Source organism: Sprattus sprattus (genome assembly GCF_963457725.1).
Source record: "Sprattus sprattus genome assembly, chromosome: 8".
Taxonomy (NCBI): domain Eukaryota; kingdom Metazoa; phylum Chordata; class Actinopteri; order Clupeiformes; family Clupeidae; genus Sprattus; species Sprattus sprattus.
In genome coordinates this window covers 25866150-25889112 of record NC_137927.1, presented here as the reverse complement: position 1 = coordinate 25889112, position 22963 = coordinate 25866150, and the positions used below count along the sequence as shown (strand labels likewise).

The 22963-nt window shown below is 40.2% G+C and overlaps 2 protein-coding genes across 2 annotated transcripts; both read left to right on the top strand.

Moving 5' to 3' along the window:
- Positions 1-5564: 5564 nt before the first annotated feature.
- Positions 5565-9982, top strand: LOC308369209 (malignant fibrous histiocytoma-amplified sequence 1; the record flags this gene model as incomplete). Its single annotated transcript, XM_080843551.1, has 10 exons — positions 5565-5580; positions 5932-6793; positions 6907-7204; positions 7291-7477; positions 7605-7786; positions 8008-8495; positions 8605-8759; positions 8946-9138; positions 9763-9830; positions 9919-9982. The coding sequence occupies 10 exons, from the start codon at positions 5565-5567 to the stop codon at positions 9942-9944; spliced, it is 2475 nt and encodes an 824-aa protein (XP_080699677.1). The 3' UTR covers positions 9945-9982.
- Positions 9983-11367: 1385 nt separating this feature from the next.
- ascl1b (achaete-scute family bHLH transcription factor 1b) lies at positions 11368-11973 on the top strand (the record flags this gene model as incomplete). Its single annotated transcript, XM_080843750.1, has 1 exon — positions 11368-11973. One exon carries the CDS (start codon positions 11368-11370, stop codon positions 11971-11973), a length of 606 nt encoding a protein of 201 aa, XP_080699876.1.
- Between the last annotated feature and the right edge of the window lie 10990 nt (positions 11974-22963).

Genomic DNA, 22963 nt, shown 5'->3' with positions numbered 1-22963 from the left:
CCACAGCCTGATCCATATTGACTTCCTTCAGAAGTGCAGTGAATGTGAATGATTTCTGTTATTGTATCCCTCAGCTACAACATAAAGTACATGGACCTAAGCAACAGCACAACTGCTATGAAGGAGGGATGCTTCTGTCCGGAAGGGTCAACGCTATTCAGCACCTACTCTGATGTCTGTGTCACCTCTTGTGGTACGTCTTACATGCAAATATATGCAGCATATAATATAGGGAATTTGCCTGAAAATTATGAATATTTGCAATGAACTTGGAATGCAAACACGGGTAACTCTGACTAATTGGTGTGTTCTTCCTTTAGACTGTACTGGCCCAGACGGCAACCCGAAAATGGTACGATGAGTTGTTTGAGTTGTTTGAATCAGAACTCTAAAAAAACCTGCAGAGTAACTGTGAAGAAAACTTGAAATTGAAGAGCCACCATAAGTGAGCCTTAATGGTCTTAATGTGGTCTTAATGTGGTCTTAATGTGCTTGTAGGTGAACGAGACTTGGCAGTCTAAATGCGAGCAATGTACATGTGAAGGAGACACATTGAGTGTCCAGTGTGAGCCAATCACATGTCCTCCGCCAAGCCTTGTCACTTGTGACAAGCCTGGATATGAGCTTGTCAATAAGAGTGACGGCTGCTGTAATAGCCAGAAGTGTGGTGAGTGCATACCAGACGCTTACATGTTTAAGACTATGGTGTCAGATACAAATGTATTGGCTGCCTGAGAAAACACAAAATTTGAAACAAAGAAAACACAACAGCTCTAAGCTAGTGACTGATAATGAATAGTTCTTAAAGCAGTGTGTTGGATTTGTTTCCACGTGCAGAGCCCAAAGCTGTCTGTGTCTACGATAACAAAGAGTACCAGGTAAGAATTAAGTAGTTGTCTGTACAGCTCCATCATAAAAACAATGATGTGTGTGAAATCCGGTAACATGTGGCTTGAATTGTCCTCTTCTGCCCACTCACCTTTTAGCCTGGTTCCGCTGTTCCCTCAAAAGACCTCTGTGAGACATGTGTCTGTGGATCAGCCGTGGACCCCAACACCCAGCTGCATGCCATTGAATGTTTCGCCATTCTTTGCGCGATATCCTGTCCAGAGGTTTGTAAAACAAATAGATATTTAAACATTTCATGATTAATACTACTAAGATTATCAGTTAAGATGACTGAGTTATTGTTCCTTTATAAGGAGAGACTTCCACCGTAAATACAAATGATTACACTCCTAAAACATTAAATTACTTTAAGTTATATCTCACTTCACTTTCAGCTCTTATCTAGAATGCCCCTTTTGGGGTTGTCATTATCCTTAAACACTGCCTTGATAAAAGCACACTCATAACCCAGTGGCATCTGATGCGTGTTGACTATGGATCAGCTCTGTATTCTGGGTGAATATCACTTCCATTTTTCAGAACCATGAGTACCAGCCAATTCCTGGACAGTGTTGTGGAAAATGCGTACAGACAAGCTGCGTGGTTTTACTACCAGGCAACACTACACAAAGCATTCCGGTACAAGCCTTGCCCTTTGGCACATCACAATGAAAATGGCTGGACTAAATTCTCTTCAGAAGTCTAAACACATTCTGTCCCTTATGACAGGTTAATACAACATGGTCGCCTGCTGATGACAAATGTGTCACATACACATGTGAAAGTCATGATGGATCACTTGAGGCTGTGACCTCCAAAAAGGTGTGCCCTGCCTTCAACCCGGACAACTGCGTCCCAGTAAGTATCTCCCCATGGTGCCATCCAGTGACTAATGATGGTATTGTAATTTCAAGAACCAGGCAGATACAGACCGCATCTACAGTTTAAGAAACAGTATTCAACAATGTGCTACTTTTTGAAGCATGTTTTTATAGGCTATAACTACTACTGTTGTTATCTAAAAAAAAATATTTCCATGGCATAATGTCATGTGAAGGAAAGGTAAAACACAACTGCTGTTCCAACTAGCCGGCAAGGCTATGCACTATGCAGTTTTGTGGTCCAGGTGGGAAAATGTAAAAAAAAAAAAAAAAAACACTACATGTTTTAATTTAAGACATGAAATAAACATTGTTTTTATCATTTTTAGGACATGAAATAAACATTGTGTTTTTCCTTTAGGACAGCTATAAACATGTGTTTATCATTAAAGGCATAAAATAAACATTGTGTTTTGCCTACAGGGAACAGAGACCACGGATGCAGATGGCTGCTGCAAGACCTGTAAGTGCAGACATCTTCATATTTTTTACTCATCACTCATTAACTTATCTATCTACTAACTTAACAGGGAAGTGTTAAAAAAAAACACATTGATAGGTACAGGAGACTGTATTATCGGATTGTATTATCAAATGTAACTACCAAGATGGGATAACAGTTTTCTATGTGCTAGGAGGACCATCCTGATTACCTTTTAAATGTCCACAGGCACGCAGCGCAGCAGCTGTGAGGTGCAGAAGAACAGCACCAAACTGACCTACCTTGGATGTACCAGCTCAGAGAACGTAGAGATCTCCTCCTGTGCCGGCTCCTGTGGAACATCATCCATGTAAGTATCAGAACAAGTCAGAAGGTTCCAGAATCCCTTCAAAGTATTTAAAGGACAGAAACCGTACTTTTGTCATATATCGTGCTGAGGCATCAGCCTCGTTAAGGCTGTTTTTGTCCAGAGTGCAAACGTTGAATGTATTGTATGACAGTAAGTCAGTGTAACATTTCTAAATCATGTGCCCCTTTATGGTGCGTTTGTCTCCACAGATACTCGGCAGAGTCCAACACCTTGAAGCATTCCTGCTCATGTTGTCAGGAGAAAGCTACTCAAGAGAGGAAGGTGTTGCTGACCTGTCCTGATGGCAAACAGGTCACACACTCATACATCTACATTCAGACGTGCGAGTGCCATGTCACAGACTGTGATGCAGGCTCCACTTCCTCTCTAAAACAGCGTAGAAGGAGAAGATAAATGATAACTATGTAATGTTCTGTCGGTTTTCAGGGGGAATGTTTTTTAAATCATTATTACATGGTAGTATAAATGTGTATGTTTAGCCCCTGAAGCATCTTGATGTTTCTATATAAAGTCTTTTTTCTTTTGGCTTTTGCCTTTTCTTTATCAATAAACATATTGCAACTCAAAACAAACAATGTTGTGTGTGACTTCACTCTGAAAGTAATATAGTATTTTAGTCCTTCATCTCATCAATGATAAACAAAAACAACACTACTGACACTGACATGGCAGCCGTTTCTCCTAACAACAGTTCATGGAGAGAAAATGCTGCACCCGTATTTCAGGAGAATCTTAAACGACAATATTCTAGAGGTCAAACAAGTAAGGTTTATAGACAGGGGCTTTCTTGGTATGGTAACTACTAAAGGCTTGGAATGTAGCCTAATATTGGTTAACGCAGAAGAAGACATGAGGTGGAAAAAAATATAAACCTCTCATTTGCTTCCTACTTTCAGTCTTAGGATATAATGAGGCCTTTTGTGAAAACTGGACGAGACAATATAGGCTCAAAATCAGGATAGGACTGGTAGCCAACATTTGTAAACTGTTTGTGATTTTGTAAAACATGACCACAGAGTAATGTGGCAGTGGCAGAATTTAATTTCTTTATTGATTTGAGTACCAAAAGGCAATTTATGCTTACCAGCATGGGCTCATGTACCTGAACTAGGGAGAGGCTTTGATCTTCAAAACCATACTAGGAGAGCAAACGCCTAGAGCTAGCCTAGGTACGCCGCTACACCAGTAAGTCTATCTTGTTTGTCTGGTGTTGACTAATGTAAGCTTACAATGTAATAATGGTGGACCCACAATGTGAGGGTAGATCAAAAAAGTCTAACACAAACAAAAAAAAACCCCACATAAACAAGATAACGCTATTTGTATTGTTAAATAGATAATTAAAACACGAGAACTTATGCTAGACTCATTCCAGCCTACATTGCACATGTTGCAGCATTTTAAATCATATGATATTTCAGGTTAAAATTTGTTACAAAAAGGCAAATGTACATACAGTGATGATGAAGAAAACTCTCTGCAGTCTTTTATCATCGTGAATGTTGGATTGGAGCAGAGAAATACGGCTTTTTTTCAGTAGACTACTTCGATGTCTGTCTATACTTCTCCACAATCCAAGTCGATAGGCAGTGCAGAGCGGTAGAGAAAAAAAGTGTTCTAGTTCCATGGAGCGGCTAAAAACGTAAAAAATAAAAGTAAATTTCAAGGTTTAAATTTGGTTTGGTAGATTTTTCAACGTTTTGCACGACATTTTCCAGTTGAGCAGCTTACTAGATAAGTACCGTGTAGGCTATATTGCGTATGCAAATTGTGTATTTTTAGCAGACTCATCTTGCAAATAAACACAACAAATGAGAAAGTGGACTGTTAAATACACAACATTTAGGCGTTTGTTTATTATGATTTATTTAAATAATATATTTTAAATATCCACTTCGCTCAAGAAAGTTGCATTTTATACCATGGGCCTTATTGCTTCTTATGTTTGATTATTTACAAGATGTTAAATATGGTGGCATTTGTTTTTTTTTTTTGAAAGGATGGTTATCTGAATATTATTTTTTGTCATGTTTTGGTTAATGAAGTGGTGCAGACTGTTGTTGTAGCTGATGGACAGCAGGAGGCAGCAAACACAAGTGCTGAATGCCTAAACCAAAAAGAAGGATCACCTCGGAAATCACATGATGTAAAATGAAACAAGGACACTTACTGCCAAGGAAATGAAAGTGAATGCTTTCCTTCTTTTCTACATTTGATATAATACAGCAGAGTTACACAAATGATTGGTTGCACTTGTGGCATTGTGGTTTGAGAGTATATGGTGTTAAAGGTACAGTGGTACTGTAGCATTACTGTATAACAATTTGACATTTTTTGAGGTATGTTTTTATAAGCAACTACTTTTTATATGATCTTCAAATTAATTTTGATGGTATATGGTCATACCTAGATATACACTCATGTCACTTCCACTAGCAGTCCGGGTTATGCTCTATGTAGTTCTGTAGTCCTGGACAGAACACACGGCCCAAATGAAAGACAAGTCTCACTGACACTGGCAAAAATATTGGCAATAAAGGACTGTATAAGCTAACTTTCATCATTCATTTTGTAGGTTGGTTTTAGGTACATTGCTTTCTATGAATGCTTTAATGTCTAACATCTAATTTTATCTCATTAAAAGAACAGCAAATGCAAGGTGTGGTATGAGTAAATGAAGCGAAAATTAAAACAAATCATGTCTTAATTTGTCAATAAATTCAATTTGTTTGGAAATTAAATTCTGGCAGAATTCAGTGAAATGAGCACAATATATAACACACCTCCCCCTCACAAAAACCCATTTGAAGAGTTTGACGTGTACAAGTGTGATGATTCACAGGACAGTGTCATGGAAAGGGTTACAATTCCATTCCACTCCACAAAGCCACACCCCTTGAGCTAAGCAGGAAGAACTGAAACTAAAAGAGTTCAATACATCTGATACAGGAAGTAACTGATACCGGTATTCAAGTTTGTCAAGATGTCATTCTCAAATGGTAAGTGCTTTTCTTGTATATGTACAAGCTTTTTGTTACATGTTAACTGTAGATTAACACAATTTGACATCTCAGCTGTGACTATAAAGCAAGTTGTTCTAAAGAGCTGTATCAGTGGATGATTCGTTAGCACACTGAGAGTACCTCGCTCAGTCTTTCTCTTTTTTATTGGGTTATTCACAATATGGTCAAACAGAAAGCTCCATTCATACAAGACCACTCTCCGTAAGTGCATTGGTTTAAGGGCATGTAATGTTTAACTTATTTGTTGTCAGTGCGATTTTCAAAGTTTACCTTGATGAATGTTATTGTACACTGTTTAGAGCATTCATTGTTAAACCTATTACGCAGGTCCTAACCAACAGACCACTAGAGACTTTGCTGGGAGGAAACTGAAAACACTTCCCAAATCAATTTTGGATAACAATCCAAACAACATCTCAAAGGTCGACCTACAGCGAAACAGGCTGAAACAGGTCAGTGGGATAGCTCAGCTGGTTAACCTTACAGACCTGAATCTGTCGAGAAATGAAATATTGGATTTTCCTGAGGAGATCCGACAACTCCACCACTTAAAGAAATTGTACATCAATCAAAACAACATCAAGTGCATCCCTGACAATGTTTTCCCCAGTCTTCAACAACTTCAGTTTCTCAAGTTGAGTACCAACCGCTTAACGGAGCTTCCATCCGACATCAACCAGTGTCTAAGCCTCTCTTACCTGAATGTGTCCAACAACTACTTGAAGGATCTGCAAGCTCTGGTGGGTCTTCCAAACCTTCAGGATTTGTATGTGGAAAAGAACAAACTGACAGATCTTCCTGAGGAGCTGTTTGTGAATCTGACCATGTTCAAAGCCACTGGCAATCCACTGAGGAAGCCCCCTGGGGAAGTGTGTGTCGGCGGCTTGAAGGACATTCGCTCATATTTCACAATGTTGAGGGACAGCTCTTCCACTGTCAAGACCATCAAGACAATGTTCCTTGGATCATCGATGGCAGGAAAGTCCACGCTCTGTCGTAGTTTCCATGAATCCCGTCCTGTTGAAGTAGACGAAGCTGACAGGACAGTGGGCATTGAGATCACAGAAGTAGAGAGAGGAGGTGTCCGTTTCCTTTTCTGGGATTTCGCTGGACAAGAGGAGTACTACATTACACACCATGTGTTCATCACTCCACAGGCATTCGTCATCCTTGCAATTGATTTATCCAGGTATTTGTAACATCTGGCTTTTGTTCTGAATTTTCATAAACCATAAAAGCTAAAGTTTGGTCTTATTTTTGTTTAACAGTTAACATAATTTAACATAAGCTTTGATATTTCAGCTATGACTCCACAGATCCCCAGTCTTTCAAGGACCATGTGAGCTTCTGGATCAGCAATATACAGCTGAGAGTCCCTGATTCTGTGGTTTTGCCTGTGGGAACTCACATTGACCAGTGTCCAGATCAAATGGATATTGATCGTAAGAAAAGGGATATTGATAGCAAGCTGCAGAGCATGTTATCTGAAAGGATAAAAGCTTTAGAGCTTCGTAAAGAGGAACTCCAGGATTCAGACGACCCCTCACTTTTCTCAGACCAGATGGATGACCTTAGTAGACTCACAGACTACAACCTGAAGGTAAAAATAAGGTTTATTCTTGAGATGCTTTATCATTTTGTATGCATATTTCACATTATTGTATGTTCAATTGTATTGCTGTGTAGGTACTTGGCCTTCTACTTGTTGACTGCACCAAGCCTGAACATATTCAGATGTTTCAAGATCACACTCTGACGCAAGTCACAGACAAGGAAAACTTTCCAAGCATTGAGAGGATACTTCCAGGGATCTACCAAGAAGTAGAGGAACAGATGCAAGATCTCCTCAGAAAAGAGGACATACCTCAGCATGGTTTGTTTATTTTTGTTTGTTTGTCAAGATGATACAAATGACAAAGATGATGGCTTATTAATGTCTTTTCTCTGATCAACTGAAATGGATTTTTGAAAATGTAGACCTTGTTAACATTTGTCTGCAGGAAGAGTGAATTTGTCTGACCTGCTAGAGATATTTAGCAGTCAAAAGGATCTGGATCCACAAAACTTCAAATGCATTCTTCGGTACCTCCACCAGATTGGGGTGATTGTTTGGTATGAGGAGATCAAGCCTCTAAAGGAAGATGTGTTTGTGAAGCCATCTGTCCTTATTACACTGTTCAAGGTCAGTACAGACATTTTCAAAGATATTCATCACTACAATTTAAAAAACCAACAGTTTTTTTGTATAATATCCTTAACATGTATACCAAAGTGTCCTGATCATTTTAATATGTACAAAAAAAAAAAACATTTAGCATTAGCACCCATTTGCTTATCTAGTCGTAACCCTTGGAAACATCTTTATATTGGCTTTTATAACAAATACATTTTACTTGATCACAGGCTATCATAAGGCATGACTTGGTAAAGCAAATTAGAGAGATCCCAATCCATCAGCTGCGTCGCAACAAGATTCTGAACAAGGACAGGGAGACCTGGGTGAGTGACTATGAGGAGAAGGCCACCCTCCACAACGTGGCCATATCAATCCTTGTGCGGAAAGAGCTGGAAAAGTTGGAGATTGATGATGTAGACTCTGTTGTAGGCGATGGGAAAAGGCCAGGGATTCTCCTCAGCCTCCTTCAGCACTTTGAAGTGTGTCTACCGTCTAAAATAACAAGCCCCCTCAATCCGGAAGCTCCAGAGTTTCACCCCAGCAAAACATGGGTCGCTTCTAAACCCTATGTGTACGACCCCGACACCGCCTGTATGTTCCCAAGCTACTTAAAGAACAACGATATAGTTCTGAAAATGTGGGGGGAGGACAAGCTAAGTGACCTCAATGTACACATATACTTCACCTCAGAGATTCCCTATGGATTTTTCCACAGGTGAGGAGGCCCAAAGGAGTGCCAAATATCCTTCATGTTTTATGACAGCAGCTATGATTATGCAGTATGCTGCGTTTAAGTGTGATTCAACCTTGTCCTGTATTTGCAGGCTCATCATCAAGACCGGTCCACGTTATCCCAGTCACTGGCCGGGGAAAGACCACTGTTGTTTCAGATCTGGCAATAATCTGACCCTAATCAAAGCCAAAACTGTGAATGAGGACCAATACATTGAGATCCGCTGCAGAGAAGACAATGATATTGGTAGAATATGTTTCTTCATTCATCATTGCCTATGGCAGATGATATATGTAGAAATGCATGCAATTTTTTTTTAGCAAACTCACTTTGCTTACTTTGGCTAGTTGACTTTCCACATACTGTATGTATGTATTTATTACATTTTTGTTATTAATGTAAGTTAAATTGAATTACAAATGTACCTTGCAGAAATAAAGAAGTCATGGCAGATGATCCGGGAGATCATGTTTAAGATTGATCAGTTGGCCCAGGAATGGCCTGGTCTATGCCAGCTTGTCCACAGTCCCTGTAAAGAGCGTGGATGTGCTGCATTCTTTAAGTGGAGAGATTGGAAAGATTGGATGAAGGATCGGAAGTCCTCTGGATCTAGCAACAGTGGCAGGTATTGAGACCCATAACATTGATAAAACGTTGCAGAGTAACAGGTTACTTAATGATAGTTCAGTTTAAATTCTTCTTATCACAAGTGTATATATATTAGATGGAATACATTTAAAATATATTTAACATTTCATCTTTATCTATGCCTTCTCTTGTTTTGTTCAGCAATTCAACTTTCAGGACTGACATGCTTGGCTTTTTACTAGCATTGTTTTATGAACTTTAGGCCACAAATTATATCTATATAAACCTATCCACTCATATGAACGCCAGTTTACAACGCCACTGGAAATTACTAAATTGAATTGGACTTCAGCCCAGGCAATACGTTTTGTATTGCGCTAGGATAAGATTTCATGGCATGCCAAAAAGGACAGTTTTGGTCATAGTTGGAAGGACTGTTGATTCTCACCATTACATTATTTCATTACATCATTATTTTTCCCAATGTTAATAAAGAACATATAACAAGTGAAGTAGTAATGAACAGTGTTTCCTGTAGGAAGGTGACACGTAGAGAGGAAACAGCTCAAAGATCACTTGCCTCCACATGTATTTATTTGGTTACAGAACAAAACAACAGTGTTAATATAATTGCAATGTCATTATCTGTGCCTTTTGTCAGCACACAAGAGGAAAAAATGACATGTAGAAATGGACATACACGGCGGACTGAGCTGATATATCCAAGAGGTACAGTACTGTAGGTTACTTTGATCAATGGTGGCATTCAGTAAGACTGTTGACGACTATTTAATGTTATTCATGTGTATATTTGTAGGACTCTTCAACTCTGACTCTACATGATGGAAAACCAGGCTGCTTGAGCATCTGCATGATCTGGGGTGATCTTAGGTATATTCAGAAATCTGAACACTGAATACTACAGTAAATGAAAAGCCAATCACACATTCTGTCTCAAATGTGTATGATGTGCCTGTAATGTGTATAATGTAATGTGACCCTGTAATGTACTCTTTGTATAATATACCACTGAAAATAACAGAAAGTATAGAAGGCAACATTATTGTTATTAAATGTCGTTTACATAAAGGAAAATTATGTAGGTTGGGTGTGAATCTATGGCTACATTGTGTAGTTTTTTGTTACCACTGGGGTGTGCTATAGACTCTTGTCTTTATACACATAAAATCGTCTTGGATGGAGGAAGAGAATTTGGAAATTCAACTGTTAACGTAAAAGCACTCAAGTGTATCTATTACCTTATAAAGAACGTACGTTAAGGAAGTGTCAATTCTGGACTTTCAGTATTAACACCTTGCTGTTAAATGGTGTTTTGGTATTCTGTGTTCATCTTGCAGGAATCTCATTTGGACAAATGTTTTATCAAAAACTAGCTCAGGCACGACTGTGCCACATAACTGCTGGTGGCCTTCCAACTTAAAACCAGTAGGCGGCTACTGAGTAATCTTAAACCAGACAAATAACTTCCAAATTCAGTTTTACTTTATTTTTTTATGGTGGTTTATTAAATGAGTGTATGGTTTGTGACAATACGTACTATAACAATTTACTTCGCTCTCTTGCTACAAGATTCTAGTCTGACTGTCTGATGTCACCTGATATTTCCGACGACTGAAATGTCATTAAACAACTTTAAGGGTGTCTGTACATGAATGCGTTTTACTCTTAACGCACCCCTGAACGTACATTACTGAGAAAGTCATGCCTATGTTGCGTCATGCAAAACAATTAAACAGATATTTTACAGAGGAAAAGTTTGGTCCTCTATTTCGAAGAATATATCAACTGCACGTCTAGCCTGTGTAATTCTGTGTCCAGTGTGTCATTGTGTTCAGCGCAGTATTTGAAGCGGTCAATGGTTTTGGAAATGGGAACCTCAGAATGTAAATTAGCACAGCTCGTGCCCGCTGTGGGTGAAAGAGCCGAATTGTTTATTGAGATCCCAGAGCCACGCGCCTGGCTCGCGAGGCTAGTGTGCAGTTGAATCACACAGCGGGGCGGGATCTCCCCCCTTGGGGAGCGTGCAACACCAAAAGGGGTGGGGTGTCAGGCGCGTGTAGAAAAAAGGGACTGCGCACGACATCCCGTTTAAAATTTGACGTGGATCAGGTACTTGCCAGTCCAGAAAACAAATTCCCGCAGACACGCGAAAGACACGAGCGCTCTCTATTGCCATACGCCTACCATTCATCTGACTTGGACTGGGAACCAACTCTCTTCTCTTCTTTATCATCCTTGCGCTTTAATGTTCTTACCTGCCATGGAGAGTACCATCATCACCACCACCAAGCAAACAACTACCTACCGATTTGCTCTGTCGGAAAATCGCACGTTCGCTCCGTTGTCAAATACTGCGAAAGACTTTTGTGCAACTGTCCATGAAGCAAAAGAGTGCAAGTCCATAGTGCTGAAAAGACAGCGCTCAAGCAGCCCTGAACTCTTGAGGTGCAAGCGAAGACTCACTTTTAACGGGTTCGGTTACACCATTCCACAGCAACCGCCAGTTGCTGTATCCAGACGAAACGAGCGTGAAAGAAACCGGGTGAAGCAAGTCAACATGGGCTTCCAGACTTTACGGCAGCATGTCCCCAACGGAGCCGCAAACAAGAAGATGAGCAAAGTTGAAACCTTGCGGTCAGCAGTGGAATACATCCGAGCCCTTCAGCATCTTTTGGATGAGAACGATGCCGTTTCTGCAGCCTTTCAGTGTGGGTTGCAGTCGCCTCCCTTGTCCAATGCATACTCAGCGGATCCGGAGTCGCCTCATTCAACATATTCATCCGATGACGGGAGCAATGACCATCTTAGTTCCGAGGAACAGGAGTTGCTCGATTTCACAACTTGGTTTTGATAAATACTAGGTAAGTCTAAATAACCTCTTATCCTTCTTTCTTCTCTTTCCAGAAGCTATTAAGAGTTCACCTTATATCATTTGCAGACATTAATCAAATGTTCTCTCTTGCAGACAAAGACACCCAAAGATTCAGACGAAGACCCATTGAGTTTGGCCACCTTTACTTAACTTCTATACTGAGCACTGAGGATACAACGGTTTCCTGAGCAAACGAGCCAACCTGTAGCCCACACGATAAACAACCAAAAAAAGTCCAATAGGCCGGCACGCGCATCATCAGGCTTCAAACCTAGCAGAATGTTTTGCGTTTTTTCTTCAAGAGGGGAAACAGGAACTTAACGTTACTAGACTTTTTGTTCTGCGACTGCACCAGGTAAAGGTGACCTGACTGACACCCGCAGATGAAACGATACACCTGAACTGGAAGTGGAAGTTTGTGAGGACTTCTGCTTTCTGCAAGTACCAACAGCGTGTCATTGATGGATTTTCCTCTTTTGAATGAGTAATTACCACTAAGGCCTTAGTCCAGTGTGGATGAGAATCTGTTTAAGTGAACATGACCTGTGATAGCTTTTTTTAACCCTCAGATGTACATTTCATCATTGTAAATATCTACACTATTTTCATATTATGTGCATATGCAATGTTTATATAGAGAAATGTTATTTTACATACAATAAAGAATATTTTATTTATTACATTTCATGAAATTGTGGCATTCTGTCATCTCAACTAGTATGTGTAAACCACAACAACTGTTCTTCAGATGGCAGCCTAAACCTACACAATATATTGGGATGGTTTTGCTATGGACGCACTATTATTGTCATGAACCAGAGGACATGATACATTCTCCTGCTCAGGTGTATCCACTTAACCAAAAAATATTTCACTAAACTCAACATTTAACACCAGTTGCATGTAGAAAAATTAGTAAAACATTTAAGGCCAATGAATAAGTATGTAAACAGTGGGAAACAAAATGTACACCCTGTTAACAGTGCAAACTCATTCTGAAGGAAGGTACAGAAAATATGAACTTAATCAAAATAATGACTCCTTTCTATCTAGTAGGATTTGGTTATGTTAATGTTTTAAATAGTTGTTCGACTTCTTTTGTGAAGAAAAAAAAACATGCTTCTATGGCAAATGTAACTGTGACTAACAGTTTTTGCCTGAAATATTATTTGCATGTTGATATTGGACTGGTATACTGTTATAATCTTCCACAGAACTGTACAACAATGCAGATTTATTCCATTATTACAATTCTTTTATTGTGTTTTGATCATAAAAGATGTTCTTCATAAAGCATTAGTATGCATGCGTCCCAAACAGTTATACCGTTGCAATAGGCTAAAGGTAAACAGTGTGAAAATGTCAGTGACTGAAATTACCTTATTATTAGTGATTTAATTTCACCCAATTAAATGTAGCCTGTAATCAAAGCATTTGATGAAAAAAGATGATCCCTGCAAGAGAGAAAAAAAATGTCTAGACCCTAATACTTCAAAGATGACACTTCACCTCCTTGTTCAGAGCATTCTAAACTCTGGGGCCCCACTGGGCTTGTTTTAGTCCGCTGGGGTACAATCATTTGCATGGGCTATTGTGCCCCAGAACTCTGTGAGCAACGCCGGGCCCTTGGCCATTTACTTCCATTGGGGCTAGCTGTGGCCGAACGTGAATGGTCTCTGCTCCAAAGTATTACAAAGGCGCTTTTGTGCAGTGGCCACACCATATTCATCATGTAATGCCTTTAAGACAAATCTGATTGGACGTCTCTGGCACTTTGATGTCGCTCCAAAGTGCGAGTGGCCCGCTGATGGCTAACTTCAGTCTTTATTGCCTATTCTTACCATTGAAATAGGGGGGACCCATTCTCTGCAAGACTAAATTCATAATAAATTCTCCTGTTGTACAAAAACAAGCTAGATGATTGACACTGCTTTACAGCGGGTCACACAAAGCCCTGATTTGTGCGGAATAATAAATGAATAGGCTGAGCGTGGACTTCATTCAGACAAATTTAATCTCCCTCTCTCTCCCTCCCCTACGGCCCTCTTTATGCTTCTCTTCCTTTCACCTTCTCTTCCACTAGATCTTTATTGGGAATGGTCCTGATTTACAGGAGAATTCTTCTCTAATAGAATCACTAATTGGGATGTGTTAAACTGAGAAGTGATGAGGCTTTTTCTGTGATACCGATCTGATTTTACAATACTGGCTGTTCGTTAATTAATTAGACAAAGATGCTTCCAGTGATACAGTGAGGGTCTCTACAAACCTGCTATTTGATGAAACAGGATAGAATTATTAGGCATGAGTTGGATTTGATTCTTCACGTATTTTATTTTAAACATACTTGTTCAGACAAAGCAGGTAGCTTCATTTTAAAGTGTAGTGGAGATATGTGAGTTACATTTTGGGTTACCCTTTGTGTAAAATCCTAGACTTTGCCATATATCTTTCTTTGGCATTATTTATATGTTTGAGGAAGTCCATCAAATATAGTGAAAACCATACTGGGGTATGTCATTAAATCAGTGCTGAGCATTTTCCTTCCTGGTCTAGATGGAAATTTGATAATCCACATAGAAATAGTCCTTGGGTTATTTTGCTTATCATTTTGTGTTCAGTAACATGTGTTGCACATGAAGTTTTACAGGCAAACTACAACACCTCATGGTAAAACTTTATGCTGCAAGGGGAGGTTCAAAGGCAGTGCAGAAGAAAATCGTGCTGAGATTTAAATGCAACCAAATATAACACATGAACACCAAGAGGTACACTTGGAAAGTGAACTCTGACCACTTTCATCAAAAACAAAGTGTTTTTTTTTTAACTGTGCTTTGACGCTTGCTTTCAGACCACCTTATTTCATTAGCTTTTGACCTCTTAAGTTAATTATTTTGATAGAGAAAAAGAGGCATGGTCTGTATTTCATGATCCTGAGTGACATGTCAGTTAAAAAAAATGGTCACACAATTGTTAACACAGCCATTCAGGCCAAACAGGGAAATAAAGGAGAGCAACTGAAAGAGGAAGACTGAAAGTAGCATTTACTAGCCGAGCCAATCTTGCAAGCTTGTTTGTATAGCAGTCTACCATAGGCTTTATCCAGAATACTCATACCATTATATGTACACAATGATGTGTAGAGGCCCTCTGGGCCCGGTAAAAGTCCAGATTCACCCATTCAGATCTATCCATCTAGCTGTTGAAGGCCTGGTGTTTTGACTGTAAACACCGAACATACTCCGTTATTTCATTACTGTCATTTCAACTTCTTTTTCGACCGTTAGTCTATCAAGGCAAAATGACAAGTCTTGAATACCTCAAGATGTAGCTGGCAGTTCTTGCTCATTTCATTTTCCTTTCATTGTCTGAAGTATAGGATGGGGATTACATTCAAGTTGCTGGCTATCGGTGCTTGTGGATTTAAAGATGTCTAATCCTATGTGATTTCAAAGGGTCCGGTAGAGAGTGTTGGCACTGCCATGGTGCTAGTGAAACAAATGCAAATTGAGCTCAGAGAGGGATCTGAAAATACCTTGAAGCAGCCCGTTTGTTTTCTCTCTACAGGTTATTTGATTTTATAAAGATTGACAGTCACTTTGAAAAATATTCTGTATTGAACACACAATAACTGCAATGCATTGTTTGAGGTGTGACACAAAAAAAAACACTGGAAAATATCCCCAATATTTGGATGTTCGTTTAAAAAACAACAAACAAACAGACCTGTGGTAGTTTGTCTTGTCATAGGAATGTTGCATTCTTTGTCTCTTTATCAGTTTAATCTTACTGGGACACCTCTGAAACATGCTCCAACATTTTATTTCTGCCATCTCTTGTTTTCAGTCAACATTGGCATGGTCCCTGATAACTGCCTTTTCTTTTATTTCACTTCTGTATTGATAAACATTGCTTTGCAGGCCCTTGGAATAATACATTTATAGTGCATATTTATAGGAAATCACATCATGTAGCTTCTCTTGCTTATATTTGTATTCAGTTGTACTTATTGACATAGATTAGGTATGACATCACCATTTAGGTATGGTAGAACAACTCTTCTAAAGTTGTTAATTCATTCTTTCATTATAATTGCATGTACAAAAATCTATTTGTTCAACACTCGATCCTTCCGCAAAATCAGTGCCATTCAATTCGTTTGGGCTGAATCACAATAGAATAAAGATCTTACTCTATTTCTACATACACTGTTTCCTTTCACTCTGAATATGTAAATACTGCTTTCATGCTCACTCTACTCTCAGTCTGGTGTTTCGAGCTTCGAGTTCTTGGGGGTGGTATGAATGTATGGCCCTGCAGGTGGGGACACACAAGGCCAAGGGGGATTTCTTTCACCCCAGTCCCTCTTTTTTGGGGACAAACCCACCATGAAGTGTTTGTCAGCATGTTCTACACAGGGCTCTCTCCCTTCTATTTGAGCTGCTCCTCACATACCAGGAGGAAGAGGAAAGTCCACATAGAATCAGCGGGTCGCCGTATAGGCTTAGAATGCCACAGTCCATTGAAATGCATTTAAATAATCTCACATAGTGCTGTAGCAGTAGCTCTATGTTAGGGGTTGTGTAGAAGTTAAGCAGTGGTTCTATGTTAGGGGTTGTGTAGAAGTAAGCAGTGGTTCTATGTTAGGGGCTGTGTAGAAGTTGAGCAGTAGTTCTATGTTGGGGGATGTGTAGAAGTTGAGCAGTAGCTCTATGTTAGGGGTTGTGTAGAAGTAAGCAGTGGTTCTATGTTAGGGGATGTCTAGAAGTAAGCAGTGGTTCTATGTTAGGGGTTGTGTAGAAGTAAGCAGTGGTTCTATGTTAGGGGATGTCTAGAAGTAAGCAGTGGTTCTATGTTAGGGGTTGTGTAGAAGTAAGCAGTGGTTCTATGTTAGGGGATGTCTAGAAGTAAGCAGTGGTTCTATGTTGGGGTTGTGTAGAAGTTGAGCAGTGGTTCTATTTACGTCTGAGGAATGCATGTTGAGACTTTTGCCCCTGGCTTTGTTTACACTTGTGACAAGAACCAAACCGTCTTTTTAACTGCCCCTTGAACATGTTATGGTTTATACACGGGCTATGAAGTGATGCATACCCAACGGTGGTCAAAAAAACAGCTTCAAGTTTTTTTTTTTTTAGTTCCTTGTCTCAAAGCACTTGAGGTACAGATAATGACCTAAAATACCTTTGCCTTCTGTCTTTATACATTGTGCTCTTATATATGGTTGCGCACTGCTTACTTGGCTTTTCTTTTTTTGCATTACATTGGCTTTTCAGTTATTAATTTGGGTTCAGAATCATTTTTATTGTATGATAGGACAGCTTGGAAACTCTGAACAAAGCTGCTGTGATTGTTGGTGTGAATGATTGCCACTGCTTCTTTCTAATTCCAGTTTGACAGCTCTTATCCTTGGAAGCTAATTGTTTTCCAAAACAGCAGTGGAGTACATACTGATTCGTTTTTAGAAGTTGTGCTTAGACAGTTGTGCTGCACATTAAACAGTATTTTCACATCTGAATAAACCTTTGGATCTAAGGTGAGTTTCATTGCTATATCGTATGACGTTTATTTGTTTTGGTAATGTTTCTGACATTTCTTAAATAGTCTCTAAACCCAGTTTATTTTGGACCAGCTCATTCTCTTTAAGGCCTGTGTTTATTTATTGCAGTTACTTCACCCAAATGCTGGCTCCCCGTGGAGCTCCAACAAGCCCAAACATGCAGCGTTATAACCTTACACAAAGGTGTTTAACCGCCGACACCAATATGTCTGATTCACTTGAAATGTTCTTTTTTTCAGGGACACTCAACAAAGTTTGAGTTGACTTTGAAACACCTACGCGTGTTGGAAATTCAATGTACAGTGAACCGGGGGCGGGAAACAAGTTTCTTATTTGAAACGGGAGTTTCATCTAAATTTCTGTAACTGTAAACCACGCAATTTTGACCCTGGACAGCTTGGCATGAAATAACTTGCATCTGAGGAGAAGAGGCCGTGTCTATATCATATTAATCGGACAGTGATGGAGATCACTTACAACAGAAGGGGAGAAGAACAGACAGTGCTTTCAGGTTATCCCTGCCCCAAGGCTGATGGTAGAGGTGTTGTTGGGAGTTGAGAATACAGACTTATTAGCTCTTTGCCTTGTAAGCTTGTAGACCTTGGCTCACAGACCATAGTTTTTGTCTTGGCAGATGGTGCATATAGCTTCAGGAAAATGGCCACCCCTGAGTGGGCTGTCATTCATCTTTAGAATGGTGGCAGGCATACTGCTCTACACACACGCCAACTTCAGTAGGTGGAGAGTGGAGTTTGAGAGCACAGATCCTGGCAGGGGCCTTGGAGCCTAGACCCATGCATATGCTCCCTCAAATACACCCTGGGCCCAATGCTCTCCTCCACTCACCGCCTCTCTCCTTTTGGCTGCACTTTGGGTCCTCCCCAGTGGCTGGGCTGCTTTCTTGTGACCTCTCTCTCTCTCTCTCTCTCTTTCTCCCTCTCTCTCTCTCTCTTTCTCCCTCTCTCTCTCTCTCTTTCTCCCTCTCTCTCTCCATTCATGGTCTAATCGCTTACACAAAGGAATCAGCTTGGGCCCCTCACACCCTTTGACAGCGCAGGGAAATCACATCCTGTCAAAAGGAGACCTAAGAAGGAATCTCTGCATGATAATATTTTGGAGCAAAAGAACCATCTGTCAGTTGTTGCACTGCAAGCCTACGCACGACGAGGGAACAGCAGTGAAGGAATGAAAGTGAACGCTTTCCCCAATTTTGTTTCAAAATGAGGTGGGTGAAAGATTTTAATTCTTTAATTCAGTTTAGTTCTCTTGGGCTGAAGAGAGTAAATGCAGTATAGTATTTCGCACTGAAACTGCACATAGGCGGAGTAGTATCAAGTTCATGCTTCAAGAACATGCTCACTCATTCTCCGTTGATCAAACACATTCTACCTCTTTCTCACTGTTTCACATTCCATCTTTTTTTCGTCCACTGTGGCCTAGACACCATGCAGTCTGGAAGCTGTCCACACACCCTCCGTTCTTCAGGCCTGGCAGAGTCCCTGAGTAATGTCTATTGTGTGTCCCCATTGATCCCTGACTAGCCATATTGTGGCTCTGTAGGATATCAAAAGGACAAAGGCAGTGTGCTGCATTGTCCCGCACTCCAAAATGAAGAAGTCCATCCTCCTACAGGGACCAGGGCCCAGAGAAGTCACCAGCGAGGGGCCCAGAGGCAAGAGAGCTGGGGGAAGGGGGAAGGGGGTGGTTAATTATTAATTCACTCTTTCATGTCCCATATCAGTTATTACAAAGGAAATAAAGCTTGATGATTGATGTACAGATGTTAGAGCAACTTGTATGTCAACAGAGATGAGGAACATACAGGCAGTCAGATAAAGTTTGATGACCACCAAATGAAACGAGCAGTTGTTCTCCTTTGATGTGGGGAAGAAGAAAATAAAAAAGTAATTTCAAATGTTTAAATGTTTTGCCATTAGAGGGCAGGCAAAATTTGTAACACTTTACTGTATTTTTCTATTCAGTGCTTTATGTTTCGACCATAGCTTGAAACAAGTACTATCACATCTGTAACAATACATATTCTGTAAATGATTGAAGGGTGAAGACCACATTTTGTATTTATTTAATAAGCACTGTATATAAATGCGTGAAAAGCATTTAGGTTAGCCACTATTCCTCTTAATGTCTTTGGCTGGAAGTCCTGGGAGTAGTGCTTCACTTGATTTTCCAGTCGTCATTCCATGGGATGAAGTCTATGGGGCTTTTACTGCCAGTGTATTATTATGCGCCAGTTAACAACACCCAATTAAACCAAATACTTTACAAGCACTTGAGACAACATGCCAACCTGTTTGCCATCTGCTAGATAATTACAGTGCACAACCTCCCATTAGAGTTATTCATTTACACTGAATATTTTACAACATACTACCTGTAGTGCCAAGCATAATATACAGACCATAAACAACAATAAGGTTTCCCCATAAATATGGAAAGATATATGTCAGGGAGGGTGGGGGGGGGGGGGTAGTCTGTTTGTGCTTGTACTGTGGCATAAACAACCAAGATGAATTAATTGATGGACAGACAGAATCATTGCTATTTTTATCTTTTATCTAGCAGGCGGACACGTTACTCCAGGAGCTCTTTCCTCCAAACCTGAAGACAGTTCTCTGTCGTATCCTCCCTCTCTCTCTCTCCCTCTCTCTCCCTCTCTCTCTCTCTCTCTCTCTCTTTCTCTTTCTCTCTAATGAACCTGCTTTTGCCGCAAGCCTAATCCCTCCATTCAGCTAGAGGGTCATTTAGTGCAGATGCACCTTGAGTCCTTTCCAAAGTTTAATTAAACATTCCCCCATCGCAGCGCCACCAGCCCTCTCTGGTGGGCCCTCGGCACAATTAAAGCAAGGAGAGCATTCAGTGCATTGTGATGCCTAATGGCTTCCTTGTTTACTTTAAATCCAAGCCCTGCTTATTGTTGCTGTGCCGTGGAGAGGGTGGTAGGGTGCCTCACTGTCAGACATTGTGGATGCACATAATGAGGCTTGCATGCAACAGCACCTTAGAACAAAGCTGAATTAGAGCTCATATCCTAAGCATTGAACCACAGGAACACACATACTTCTTCTCTTCAGTGAGGTAAAACCATTGTCATCGCTCCAACATTAATGGAAAACATAAGTGGGCATAAACTCCATGGTGCTTAGAAAATCAGACAATGGTTTAGTGGGTTGGATAAATTGGAGAAAAGGTTGAGTGGTTTTCCAAATTTATATCGGACCTCTGAAAGGTGCTGGAAAAATTAAAATAGAGCAAGTTAGCATAACTGAGATTCAGTCTCATGGATGATACCCCGTGTAGAATTTTGAATGTACCTCATAGTGTGTCATTTGTGTGATCTTTAAAACGGTTCAGTCCTATGTGGCACTTGTTGGCAGCTGATGGAATGTTTCAGGTTAAGTCACTATGCCACCAGTGAAAATGATCATTAATAGCAGTTTTTCCATGGTCTCAATTAAAAGGATTGTATTACTAGACTGATTTCTGAAAGATACATGTCAGTTATGCTATGGCATTACGTTGCCAGATTTGAGCAAACCTGCATGGGAAAGCTTTCACCTTCTGGTCACCGACTACACAAAAGCAACAATAACTATCATGGCTGCGATAAATTCAAACCTCACTAATCCCTCTGTTATCAGCTAAATGCTGGACCACTCGCACAATCCCAAAGACTCGGGAAGAAAAGTAAAGTGCAGCTGGAAAATACTATCCACATCTTGCACAATAATGGTAATCAGGTCTCCCTCCATTGATAATTTGTCTTATCTCTGCAGGGCAGCAGTGCTGTGCACAAAAAGACATGGCCACTTTCAGTGTGACCCAGAAAGAGCTGGTGCCATTTGATGGGGTTTTCTATGGGTCACTAGATTTCATCTGCATTGTTAGCCTCACTATTATTCCCCCTAACTAGATTCGGCGTGTTTGTTTTTTGAGGAACGCTTTGCAATTGTAATGGCCAAATACCCCAGCTCCGTCGCTGAGGTCCAGGGCCTGACTGCATGAACCTTTAGTGCCATATGGGCCAACTTGACAATTAAATTACTTTTGCCTTGGTCCCATTCTCCTCTTAAAGAAATTAAAGCAGTCCCTGTGACTCTCCCTCCTGGGGGGTCAGAGAGGCCAGGGGCAGAGGGGAATTCCATAGGTGCTAATTAGTAAATGAGATAACTTTGGCTCATCTATCAAAAGTTGCCAAGGGTGAAATTTAAAGCAGTAGGCAAAGGTTGCTCGGCATATTGGTTCAAAGAAAAGTCTACCCACAAAGTTTCAAAGAGAAAGGTAATCCAATAACTCCTTTCATGAGGTCCATTGAAAAAAAGGAGCTTCACGATTTTATTTTTTTCTCAAGAAAGTTTATGTGGAATACTAGGACATTATTGAGGTATAGAGTGCATATCATTCTGAATACTTCATGCTAATTGTACAGCATTTAATTTAAAATCCAAGAAAAAAGCTGAAAGCCTTTGCTTTTGTAGAAATGTGACTTTAGTTGGCCTTCAGATCCAAATGTGAAAGGTGAATGACTGGGAGCCATGGGTGGCCAATTAGAAGCCAAGGGGGCGGAGTTGGGGGGTCTATAATGCAGTTTGTCTGTTTGCCTCTCTACCCTCTCATGGTCCTGTTAGTTTGGTCCTATTTTCTAGTCTGTTTGGTTTTATTATCTGGTTACTACCCATATTCAAACTTTCAAGCTTTCCCCAATGTCCCAACATTACAGACCTGCAACGCATGAACAGTATTAGTTGTAATATGTTTTGATTTCCATTTTGGATTTTTTTTTCTAGAATTAATGTACAGATGTACAGATCCAAACCCACCTATGTGACTCTGGGACATCATACATAAAACAGTGAAATTTCCATCGGCGGAGACTTGGCTCAGCTCTCAAAATAATATTGGTTTCACTTCAGTTCACTTACAAACCCTTGCAGCCAGAAATATTTTGCATAGCCACGGATATTTAGTTCTATTAGAAGAATGTTGCTGTCTGGACCTCATGACAGCTATAGCTATTGTGGATGAGCGAAATGTATTAGGTGGATTGAAAGAGCCAGCAAAGTCAGTATCAGAGGGGGGAAGGGCCAGAGCTTTGTTCAAGATGCTGGTAGGTTTGACTTTGAGGGACTGCGTTTTTAAAGAGAAACAAAGCAGGCACTAGATGATCTCAGCCAAGAAGAAAGCATCCAATTAACATGAACAAAAAACCCCAATTACTCAGGATTCAGGAGCCTTGATCTTTGGCGAAGACACCAAAGGCAAACCAGTGGTCACAAGAGGGCCATGTAAATGGAAGATTCATTTTTCATTGCTTTGCATTTTGCCAGGTTTCCTTCAAGTGGAGCAGAATTATTATCCATGGGTTAATAATAATAAAAGCTTTATTGGTTGTTA